Genomic DNA, 12,245 nt, shown 5'->3' on the forward strand with positions numbered 1-12,245 from the left:
CATGTTACTCTCTTGCTTAAGGCTTTGTTGGTTTCCCATTATCTTCTGAGTAAAGAACAAAGTCAAGGCCCATCTTCCACTTCCATCTGAGCCCTCCTGACACCATGACTTTATTTCCTGCCACTTTTCATCATACCTCTAGGTTTCAACTATAACAAACTGCCTTTCCTGTGAATATGCAATGTTACTTCTATGCCTCAGAGCCGTTGCAGATGTTTCCTGACTGTCCTTTCTCCTTCCTCTTCAGCTAACTGCTGAGCTGATGTTTTGAGAACTATTGAAGTAGCTTCCTCTGTGAAGTTTTCCTCTGATTACCCTCTTTGTTACTTTCTTCTACTTTTCTATGGCTTCAGTTGCCTTTATTGATAATTACTGGGAGCTCCTTAAGAATGGGCCTATTTTCTATTTATCTTTATGGGCCCCCGGGCCTGCCATTGTTAAATAAGTGAGAGAGGACTGCAGGATAGTGGAGTAAGGAAAGAAAGGAGTCAGAATGTCCCCTTGGTTAGACCCCTCCTCACCCTGTGGGGAAAACACCTTCTCCACAGCTACCTTCCCACATAAGCCAGGCCCCAACCTATGTGGTGCCTGTGGTGCCAGGGCTACGGTGTGGGTAAGTCACTCCCAGGGCACACTGTCCGGGATTGTGTGGGCCAGCACACATGGAGTGCTCAGTGTGTACTATACTGAGTGCTATTCTAAGTGGTTGCATATATTAACTCATGTTAGCTTCACAAGAACCTTTGGCAATGGCATTAGAATTAGGACCATTTTATTTATTTATTTATTTATTTATTTATTTATTTATTTATAATATGTTTTATTGATTTTTTAGAGAGAGGAAGAGAGAGGGATAGAGAGTTAGAAACATCAATGAGAGAGAAACATCGATCAGCTGCCTCCTGCACACTTCCTACTGGGGATGTGCCCGCAACCAAGGTACATGCCCTTGACCGGAATCGAACCTGGGACCCTTGAGTCCGCAGGCCGACGCTCTATCCACCAAACCGGCTAGGGCAGGACCATTTTAAAGATGAGGAAATTGACGCCCAGATCACATAGCTAGTAAATGGAGGAGCTGGGATTTATAAAAAAAATGGGTTAAGTTGATATTTGTTGAAGCTAAGGATAGTTAACTGGAATCTCACTATTCAGTATTGTTTTCTCTACTTTTGTGTAAGTTTAATAAATTTCTATAATAAAACATTTTTTTAAAACTAGATTGGATTAAATCAGTGGGTTTTAACCTTTTTTTTTTTTTTTTTTTAAAGGAACAGAACCCTTTCTGCAACCAAAATCCTGTGGAAAGGCTGTTATGTAAATGAAATAAAAGTAGATCTACTCTGGTTTAAGAGAAGCCAGACCTCCTCCCATTGGTCCCTTCTTGCACTCAGCCCCTCCCAGGGCACAGGGTTAGGGAACATAATTTAATGAAAATTACTGGACTAAGTCTAAGAATTCTTCTGGCACTTTTGCCTTCCTGTAGTTATATTGGCTCTGCACTAGCCATTAGCCTATATATATCCTGTTCCAGAAACAGTAAGACAGGGCTATTAATCATTTCTATAGTCGGTGGAGAATTTGAAGGGTTGCAGAAACATGGGTTGCTATTAGGGATGAATTTCAATGTCTGTCTCTGCTGAGTGTTTATTAATAATCTTGCTAATCCCCACTCTGGTTCCCGGATCTAACTCCTGTCAGATGTCCTTGGGGACATTTTAAATTCTCCCTGACTTCTTGGAGCCAGATGCTTCCTTCTGCCTGGGTTCCTCTCTGATACTTATATTCATGAATATTTCACATTTAATCTCCCTGATTACATTTCCATGTGATGATCATAGTGCATTGGCTACATCTCTCAGGAAAGACATACAGGAAGCCCACAGAAAGGCTTGAGTTTGCAGGCACGGTGCCCAAGATCTTTGTTTTTGCCACTCAGATGGCCTTCCATCATGGACAGTGACAGGGAGATGCTGCCTGGTATGTTTTTCATGTGACCTCTTGGTCTGGGGCTTTGCACCCTGGCTCATGACCTAAAGGGACTGGCATTTTCACTCAGGGATCAAATGGCACCAGGACCCGCCCAGTGTCCTCAAGGACCACATACGGGTCCCTGAGACCAGAATTGCTCAATAGCTTCCCAGCCCCCAGTCCGGCCCCATTCCTTCCTGCAATGTTATCATTGCTGCCAAGTACCTCCAGCCTGAGAGAAGAAACTGATGAACTCATCTGTACTGGAAGGAAAACATTAGCCCCAAATGCCCAAAGGTTTGGTTTTAAAAGTCAGCCCGGGGAAACGAGAGTGAGGCTTAACACTCTCCTGGGATGGATGGGGTGCAGGGTTATGGAGAGGGTGCATGGTTGGAGGGCTATAGGTTCAGAAGTCACCAGTGTAAACCTGTTAATCTAAACTGTAGGCGATATCAGGGTCCCCCAGAGAGAGCGGAGGACTGAGGGCAGGACCCTGCAGAGGAAGCAAAGGACAGTGGATGAGAGAGAAATGAGTGCCCTGAAAGCCAGTGAAGGAACCTACTTCCAAATGGATGTGGTATGTGTGACATGTGACAAACGCTACAGAAAGAGGAATGTGACTAGGAAAGTGTAAATGTGCCGATGCTCCCCTGGTCGGGTCCCACAGGTACCTTTGAGAAGCCTCCTCAGGTTGCTTTGGGAGTGAGCCCTTCCTGTGGCCTGAAGGGAAAGCCAGAGCCCAAACTGTCAGGTCTCCATGTTTCCTACCCGTAGCCCCTGCCAGGCTGTTTTGCTGCAGAGAGGCATGTAAGGGCCACTAGAGGCCTGCTTCTCCAAGGCTTCAGGGAATGGGTGCTGTCAGGAAAAAGTCTCCCAAGGAGAAGCTGAGCCAGGGAGGCAAAGGATGAAGGATTGGGAAGGTCTGTGGCATGGGAAGTTGTTTGAGATGCAGCTACTGCAGCACACAACCTTTCCAGCACAGAGCCTCCTGCCAGGTCCACCTCAACCACAGCTAAGGGTTGGCAGTCAGAGCAGAGGACAGAAGCCCAGGTTCTGCCCTCAGGAACTTGCTAACACAGCCCACCCAGGGCTTTGTGCTTTAGGTGTCTTGAATGAATACAAATAAGGTCAGGATTTCCTTCCCAAATATTCTAGACTTTTCCCTTTCCCCTTGGTGACAAGCATGTTTTCTTTTCCACTGCCTCATTCTAAAGGGAACAGAAGCTACCATAATAAGTATACTAGGTATACTGGTTAATAATGCAGATTTTTTCAATAGATGGAATTACACATATGTTGATATATGCGATTTGATATATATGCTATTTGGTTGTATTGAAGCTTCAAAACTTTATATGTCAAATTTTCTTTTTAAAAAAAATATATTTTATTGATTTTGTACAGAGAGGAAGGGAGAGAGATAATTAGAAACATCGATGAGAGAAAGTCATCGATCAGCTGCCTCCTGCACGCCCCCTACTGGGGATGTGCCTGCAACCAAAGTACATGCCCTTGACGGGAATCGAACCTGGGACCTTTCAGTCCCCAAGCCAACGCTCTATCCACTGAACCACACCGATCTCGGCTATATGTCAAATTTTCTGAAGGCGTAAACATCATAGATATTTTTACACTTAAAAATGTCGAATTTTGTGCCAAAAAAAGAGCATTTGTGGGAAGTTTTAATTCATTACTTTATTTTGAAGAAAAATGCTGCTAAAAGTTATCATATACTTCGGGAAGCTTATGGTGAACATGCTTCATGCTCCATCTCAAGATACCTGTGAACGTTAGTTTAAAAGCTTTAAAAGTGATGATTTCAATGTGAAAGACAAAAAATGTCCAGGTCAGCTGAAAAAGTTTGAAGATCAACAATTACAAGCAGTATTAGTGTCAAACTCAAAAAAAACTTGCAGGAAGATTACACATTGCTCAGCAAACTATTTCCAATCATTTACAAGCAGTGGGAAAGATTTTAAAGGAAGGAAAACGGGTGCCACATCAACTGAACAAAAGACAAATGGAAAACCGAAAAGTCATCAGTAAAATGTTGCTTCAACAGCACGAAAGAAAGTCTTTTTTGCATCGAATTGTGACTTGCGATGAAAAGTGGATTTATTTTGAGAATCCCGAATGCACAAAATCATGGGTTGATCCAGGTTAACCATCAACAACAACTGCAAGGCCAGATTGCTTTGGGAAGAAGACAATGCTCTGTGTTTGGTGGGATCAGGAAGGTGTGGTGTGTTATGAGCTTCTAAAACCAGGTGAAACCATGAATACTGATCTCTATTAACAACAAATAATCAATTTGAACTCTATTGAAAAAAATTCGCATTATTAACCGATACACTAGTATATCCTTCCTTTGCTGAGTCACCAGTAGCCACTCAGATCTCCGTCCTGCAGCATTCTACCTGCCTCTGACTGCTCTCTGCATCCCCAGAGACAGACCAGACACAGCCTTGGATCCACTCTGCAGTCCTCAGATTCTGTAGTTCTAGGCAGATACGTTGGATGGCAGTACTCATGTCCACAGGTCATCAGTTTCTCATGGAGAACGTGAATGACTCCTTCCACCTGACTGAGGCAGGGTGGGCCAGGCACCTGGCTCTTGTAGCAGGGGTTTGTGGTGTGTTGGAGGGAAGAGTGAGGCTAGATTAATGAGCAAGCAACTCGGGACTAACTTACCACCAGCTGATTTGTCGGTATTTGTCTTCTCACCTACCATACACAGCCAACCTTTTAGCTTTCGAGAAGACATTTTTAAGACTCATCTGTGAAACAGAGAAGTCCTCATGAGAACTCTTTTTTGTATGGCCTGGCTGGCCAGTCAGTTCTCTGGATCCTGTGAAGGGGCCTGTCCCATGCTAGAGGCAATGAGTGGGGGCGGGGAGGAGAAGGCCCGTCTTAGGGAGGAGCTACTCTGACCTTAATGCAGACTTACTCACAGGAACCTAGAAAGACCTTTCCAAACAAGTACACGGGAAGGGCCCTGGTGTGCAAGCAACTAGTATGGGAGCTTAGAGAAGGAGATCCTGTGGGTTTCAAGAATTGGGATGGGCTTTCTACAGGAGGCCAGATTACCCAGGACTTTGAACATAGACATGCAGGTGAGTGTAAGTGAAGCCGGGATCCTTGGCTCTTTTACCCAGTTCAGGATCTTCCTCTCAAGATGGACCGGTCTGCCTCTCCCTCCCTGAATCTCCTTCCTGCTGTCAGGGGCAGATACCCTCCGAGATCCAGGGGGCAGATGGGAAGGGCAACGTCAGGGCTGAGAGCAGCAGCCTCCTGTGTTCACTTCCTTAAACTCCCTGTCTCTCTGCTTTCTCCCTGCCAGGACCCAGCCGCCGCCTCCATCTCAGACGGAGACTGTGATGCCCAGGAGGGTGAGTCAGTAGCCATGAATTACAAACCATCCCCGCTCCAAGTAAAGCTGGGTGAGTGGGTCTGGGGGGTGAGAGAGATGCGGGGAATGGACGAGGTGCTCTGGGCTGGGTCTGCAGCATGGTGCCACACATGAAACCACCTAGGGCCAAATGGTTCCAAGACTCAAGCCACCAAGTCGCTGTCACTGCCAGGTACCTTATTTCTTGCAAAGCAAAGAGGGACATTACAGTTCTCTGCAGGACCCACAACTCTGGGAGGCATCTCTGAGGCCAAGATGGCTCCAGATATTCAAGGGGAGAGCTGCAGGGCTAGAGGCATGGCAGTGCCATTCAACACTGAACCAGGCTAAGAAGCTGCCCTAGAGGTGGGTGGCAGTTGCTATGCCTGAGGGGTAGAAAGAATGAGGATTCCAAAGCCTAGAAGCTGAGCCCCTCACCCCATTCCATCCTCAGCCCATCTGGACATCTCAGAGCCTAGTGGGCTCCAGTTTTGGGGAGCTTTTTCTCAGCGTTTTTTAGTAAACTCAAGTATCTCTCCCCCTTTCCAGGGTCACCTTTCCCTTGGGGTTTTTCTCATGTCCATTCTGGAGTCAGTTGATGCCACAGCCTGCTCTTTGAAGTCACTTGGGTCCCAGCCACTGCCCATAGCTCCAGCAGCTGCTGTTCTCACTTCACCCTAGGCCGAACACTGCCCCTCTCTCTTCAGGGACCAAGGCTGCTTCCTATAACAGACTTTTATTTTTTAAAAATTGGTTTGTTAAGAGAAATTACAACACAGTACATCCAGGAGAGTTTACAATTAAATGCAGGTAATCACTAGCCTTCAGAACTCCTCTGCCATTCCTTTCTCCTCAGGCTCCAGCTGCCCACCCCTCAGCTGTCCTAAGAGCCTAAACCTCCGATCCTAACCCTTCTCCCACCGCAGCTGCCAGGACTCCCTTTTCATAGAATTCTGTTCTTTAATTTTTTTAAAAAAAGTTGTGTGTCTTTTACCTTGCTTTTCTCCTTCCAGACCACAGCTAGAGAACCCCCACGCTGTTTTTCTAAACAAGAGAGCAGTTCTCTCAGCGGAATTTGTTCCTCTTCCAAAGATATCAGACTCAAAGTACAGCAAGTTTTGTGTATTGTTGTTTAATTTAACAATACAAGTGTTCTAACAAGTATAACTTCTTTTAATCATTCCAAGTTTTTGTTTCTTACTTTTAATATTAAATTTCAGAGAGGAAGAGAGAGGGGAGAAAGAGAGAGAGAGAGAGAAACATTAATAATGAAAGAGAATCACTCCCCCCACTGGGTTTGGAATATGCTCTGACTGGGAATTCAACCATGACTTCCTGGTTCATAAATCGATGCTTAACCACTGAGCCACACCCATTAGGCTGTCTTTTAGTTTTTGTTGTATTTAATATAAGTGGTACCATATTGTACCCATTTTCTGAAACTTCTTTTGTTTTTGTTTTCCACTTACTGTCTTGGAGCTTCTTCCAATGTCAGTATATAGAGAATGATTTCATTCTTTTAAGTAGTTGCATAGTAGACTGTAGTTTGGTTTTGCCAGTTTATTCTTTGCATGTTTTTCACTTTCAAACATGCTTTTAAAATAACAATTTTTTCCTTTTCCGTTACATTACCACCAAACTCCTCATTAAAATTCAAAACCTTGCCCAGTAGCACTCAGGGGGAAAATCACCATCACCACCTCCAGGAATTTTAAGGCAAATTGCACCCCCTAGAGGCTTGGAGTGGTAATGGTAGCTGCTGCCTGCTGAAAAGAGGCTGGGGAAAAACTGAAGGAGTCAGATGAGCGGTGGTAAAGTAAAGAGGGTCAGCCACTTGGCGATGAGAGAGTCAGAGACATGACAGTCAGAGGAGGTTCCAGAGTCACAGTTGCTAGAAACGCCCACCCATTCTTTCCCCTAGCTTCCCTCTCCACCCAACAGTCCCTTTCCCAGCATCTAAGCTCTACTTGGGGTGAGTAGGAAGGGGTACACAGGCCCCTTCCAGGGCCCCGGCAGATTGCTGTTCCTGGTAACAGTGCCACACACGCCAGACAGTAGGTCACCTGGTGGCCACTCCCATGAATCTGGTGGGCTCTGGAGCCTCAGAGAACTCAAGAGGCTAGAGGAGAGTCAGAGTATAGCCAGAGCGGCTCCTCCAGCCTCTTGCCCCTTCGCTCGCCATCCCCATTCTGCCCCTCCTATTCCATAACACTTGGTGGCTCCTTTTCCTTCCACATTCATCCCAAGCCCCGCTGTCTGGCATTCAAAGTCATGCCCTGAGCACAGGTCCTGGGATTGGTGACACAGATGTTGTTAATAAACAAATGACTGAATAAATGTATCTTTTTCAACCTGTCCTCCATCTTCACCCTCCAGCCCATCCAGATCCACACTTCCTATGCTCACTTCTACTGTAAATGCATTTTTTGTGTACATTATCCCTCCTTCCTAGCATGCCCTGCTCTCTCCAGTTCTAGATGTCGTCTGTAGGAAGCCCTGACAGCCCCAGCCTTCTGCTCCATCTCTCCCTCTCTAGCCTTTCTCTGGCATTGAGGACACACTAACTGCTCCACATGGGAGTACAGCTCCTGGAAGACAGGGGTCAGCTTTCCCCGATTGCCCCTCACTCTCTGCCTCAGGTTATGCAGGGCCAAGTCATGTCTCTACTGAGCAGCAGAGCCTGGAATTAGGATCCCTGCCACAGTGCTTACAGAAGCAAAGAGTTTCCCAATGGAGGCCCAGCCTAGGCTGCCCTGAGCAGTAAGGTAGGATGGCCCTGGGGGCAGGACACAGCTTCCTTCCCATATTCCCCTGCAGAGAAGCAACGGGAGCTGGCCCGGAAGGGCTCCCTGAAGAACGGAAGTATGGGTAGCCCTGTACTCCAGCAACCCAAGAAGAACACTGTCATGGCCCGGACAAGGTAGACACCCCCACACACACACCCCGCCTGGTCCCTGCCAGTCAGCATCTGTCCCGATGTTGGTCCGGAGCCTTTTCCCGCTTCCCCCCTTCCTCAGGCCGAGCTCCTCTCTGAGAGCAGAGAATCTCAGCAGAATCCACGGGGGAGGGGGAGGGGGAGTGGTGGGGCAGGGCCCAACACAGTTCCTCACCAAGCTTGTGTGTTCCCGTTGCCAATCCAATCCCCCCATTTCTCCACCCAGGCTGGTCGTTCCCAATAAAGGCTATTCCTCGCTTGACCAGAGCCCAGACGAGAAGCCACTGGTAGCCCTTGACACTGACAGGTGTGTGCAGGGGTGTTGGGGCAGCTGGGCAAGCCACAGGAGCCTGTGAGCACACAGGCGGACTGGACAGGCCACACCTGCCAGAGTGTCAGAATCGAGAGATTCCTCAGACAGCCAGGAACTCTCCGAGGAGGAAGCCCCCAGGGACTGGAATGTTTTACCTGGAGGTGGGGAAGAGTAGAGAGAGAGAAATGGGACTGGTACAATCTATTGCTATTCTGGGACAGCTGACCCAATGGCTGCCCTGAGAATGGGCACTGATTCAGTGCTTAACACCCTGCCCCTGCGAGGGAGCAGCCCTGCTGCTGGGAGCACACCTGGCTAGACCTGGACTTTGGGAAAACTCAACAAGCCAGGGCGATTTGAGCCCAGACAAAAAGGGGGCGGGGGGGGGGGCGGGGGGGAAAGGAGTAGCATTTCCACTCAGAAAGAGGTAAGGGTGGCAATTTATTTAGAAAGCTGGGGCTAGGGAACTTGTCTTCGAACTGCATTTGTACAGCAAGCAGTTTTCATTTAGATTGTGCTGTTTATTTGGAAGTGTGCGAGAAGGGTGGGGTATTGACTGGTGGGGGTTAGGGAGGCAGTGCAGGGAGTTTTCTATTTAATTTCTATTTAATCACTTCCCTCTGTCTCCTTTTCTCCGTGGCCAGCGATGATGACTTTGACATGTCCAGATATTCCTCTTCTGGCTACTCCTCTGCTGAGGTGAGGCCCTAGACACACCCCTCCGAGCAGGGATGGGCCAATGCCAAATCACACCTGAGGGGTGCTATGGGCAAAGCTAGGCTGAGCCGCTGTGGGGTGGGTCCTAAAGGGGGCAGAGCTGAATAAAGGTGAGGCTGTTAGCCCTTGGCCTCAATTTAAGGGATCCTGAGATTAGGGGTGGGACTTGAACCAAGGGTTGTTACTTAAATAGAATGCAATGAGAAAAACAGATCACACCTTATGGGGATGTGCCTCAAGTAGGAGCAGGACCCTAATAGAGACAGGGCCTGAGGTGGGAAGTTACCTGTAGAATGGGCGGGGGGAGAGGGGGGTTCTGTCATGGGACAGAGCCTCATAAGGAACTGCCTGTAAAGAAAGTGAGGCCAGAACTGAATTGGGGGTGAAGCCAGGGGTTTTTGGAGAGACCTGGGATGGGACAGATCTGGGGAAGGCCTGGGGATGTGGTCAGGCTGTGGGTGGTGCCCCTGGGTCCTTGGAGCCTGACCTCCCTCCCCTTTGTCTACAGCAGATCAACCAAGATTTGAACATCCAGCTGCTGAAGGATGGCTACCGGTTAGACGAGATCCCCGACGACGAAGACCTGGACCTCATTCCCCCCAAGTCCGTGAACCCCACTTGCATGTGCTGCCAGGCCACGTCCTCCACTGCCTGCCACATTCAGTAGTGGGTGGGGCCGCCGCAGCCAACGGAGCCGGGCCGCCGGGGTCCAGGTCAGACAGGGCAGGGGCGGACCCCTCCCCAGCTCTCCTGCCAGCCCCCCGGCCCCGCGTCCCCTACAGCCGCCAACCTCGTAACAGTCATTGCTTCCTCCTATGGTAGGACGTGTACCTCTGTGTGTTCATGGAGCCGGAGAAACCAAGCCCGGGTCTCTCTCTACCCCAGAGACTGAGGCGGGGAAGGGGCTGTTTGTTCAGTCACTCGGGGGACTTTGCCCAGCACCTTTTTGCTCTCCCCGAAGCTACGGTCCAGTGGGAGAGTGGGGGACTGGACAGCAGGGAGGCCAACAGTAATGAGTGGGAGGGACCACAAAGCCAGGGGCTTGGCCCCACCCCATGAAGCCATGAACCCCCAGCCCAGAAAGGAAAGGGACTCTGAGGTAGAAAGGAAAGGGACTCAGTGGAGTGGGGGCAAGGCCTGGTACCTGGGAGCCCCTCCAGCAGCCCCTGTTGGCCACGTACCTATTTGCATTTCTCCCCTCATCTCCAGATGGGAAGCCTGGCAAAGTTGCCCAGTGAAATATTGTCCCCTACTTATCGGATCACTGCCTATTTCCTCCTCTTTGCCCCATTCACCTCCTCCCTCTTTCCTTCCTTCCTTCCTTTCTTCCTTCCTTCCTTCCTTCCTTCCTTCCTTCCTTCCTTCCTTCCTTCCTTCCTTCCTTGTTCTCTGAGTTGAGGGTAAGAGGCCTTAGAGACAGGCTAAAGTTTGAGATGGCTGGGATGATATGATCTGTCCTCCCCTGCCCTTAACCAATGTATCTCTCTGCCAACCCCTGCACACACACACACACACACACACACACACACACACACACAAATGCTTCTGTTCATTGGTCTCTGTCCCAGGCTAGAAGCAGGAGATAACACTAGCCTCGAATGCCCCATTCCCATCTCACTCCAGCCCAAGATCCTCTGAACGACATCTCACTCTGCTCTGGTCTATGCCCCCACACACCCCATATCCCAGGCCAGGGTGCGTGCTCTCCAGCCTTCCATGCTGCCACCTCGCAGCCCATTCCCGGGGAGGCGGAGCTGGAGGAGGGAGAGGGAAGGAGAGAATACGGCTGCCGGCTGAGGAGGGGCAGCAGCTCTCCTGTACTGCACCCAGGGGCTGCCGGCTCCCACGTGCCAAGGTGAAGCGCTCCAACCCCCAACCTCCCCCTACCTCCCCCTACCTCCTCTGGTAGCAGGGGCCCTTGTTAGCTGATGAGAAAATGCCGAAGGGAGCAAGGACAGAGGCCGAACCTTCAGGGCCCACGAGGCCCAGACCAGCCCCCAAACGCACCCATTTCTCCTGCCAAGGTCAGGTTCCCGCACCCTGTCATCTGGGCCCAGAGCCAACCCTCCCACTACCGTCACCGCCAACCTGGGCTTCTCGGCTCCCTCTTCGAGAACGTGGTCACTTCCTCTTTTCCAAGAGGGCCCCACCAAGGCTCGCTTAGACTGCTACCTTCGCTGCTGATTTGCTGTGTGACTACAGCCCACTGCTGAGCCCCTCTGGCCCTGAGGAGCCAGGGAAGAACTCCCTCCCCACAGGACATGCCTCGTTCCCGGGCAGGCAAGGGCTCCCACTGCGGCAGTGAGAGGTAGGACGCTGGCAGCCAGCACCTCTGGGTCTAGGAAGCGTGTCTGGGAGGGTGGAGGGGAGGAACTGAGGCCTTAGCTTGCCCCCTGCCCCTCTGCCCCCTTGTAGATACTGCCTTAACACTCCCTCCCCCTCAGCTCTGGCTGCCGCCCGGCCAGGTTTCTCCGTGCTCACTAATTTATTTCCGGGAAGGTGTGTGGAAGACATGAGCCGTGTATAATATTTTTTTTAACATTTCCATCGCAGTATTGACCATCACCCTTGACTGTGTATCGTGTAACACAAATAACGATATTAAAGGCTTCAAACAAGCCCGCCTTAGCTCCCTGACTGGGGTGTGGGCAAGGGGCAGGGGGGCTGGGATGGGGAGAAAACGGATCCTCTGAACGCACATTTCACTCTGCCTCCACTCGTGGGTTCCCAGGCCAAGCCTGCCACTGACCTGCTGCATCCCCCCGGTGAGTCACTTGGCCCACAGAGCCTCCAGTTCTGTTCATCAAAGCGAGAAGGTTGGCCCAGAAGATCTCCAGGGGCCCTCTGATCTCTTGGAAACCGAGTTCTTTTGAGAGGACTTGAGGGAGGACAAGGCTGGAGTAGGAAGAGAATCGGACCTC

At 49.8% G+C, this 12,245-nt stretch overlaps 1 protein-coding gene across 9 annotated transcripts in view; it reads left to right on the plus strand.

The window, feature by feature from the left end:
* The window catches only part of FAM219A (family with sequence similarity 219 member A), an 81,074-nt gene extending 69,132 nt beyond the window's left edge, over nucleotides 1-11,942 (plus strand). For 3 of the 9 annotated variants that reach the window (XM_084898020.1, XM_084898021.1, XM_084898017.1), the window contains exons 2-6: nucleotides 5,312-5,411; nucleotides 8,177-8,279; nucleotides 8,521-8,601; nucleotides 9,252-9,306; nucleotides 9,833-11,942. In XM_084898020.1, the coding sequence (XP_084754146.1) occupies nucleotides 5,312-5,411; nucleotides 8,177-8,279; nucleotides 8,521-8,601; nucleotides 9,252-9,306; nucleotides 9,833-9,991 (498 nt within the window). In that variant the 3' untranslated portion in view covers nucleotides 9,992-11,942. Of the gene's footprint in view, nucleotides 1-2,524; nucleotides 2,549-5,311; nucleotides 5,412-8,176; nucleotides 8,280-8,520; nucleotides 8,602-9,251; nucleotides 9,307-9,832 lie in introns of those variants that run through there. The other 6 variants (XM_084898024.1, XM_084898022.1, XM_084898025.1 and 3 more) reach the window with 4 other exon arrangements.
* The last annotated feature ends 303 nt before the right edge of the window (nucleotides 11,943-12,245 follow it).

Source organism: Pipistrellus hanaki (genome assembly GCF_964339955.1).
Source record: "Pipistrellus hanaki genome assembly, chromosome: 11".
NCBI lineage: Eukaryota > Metazoa > Chordata > Mammalia > Chiroptera > Vespertilionidae > Pipistrellus > Pipistrellus hanaki.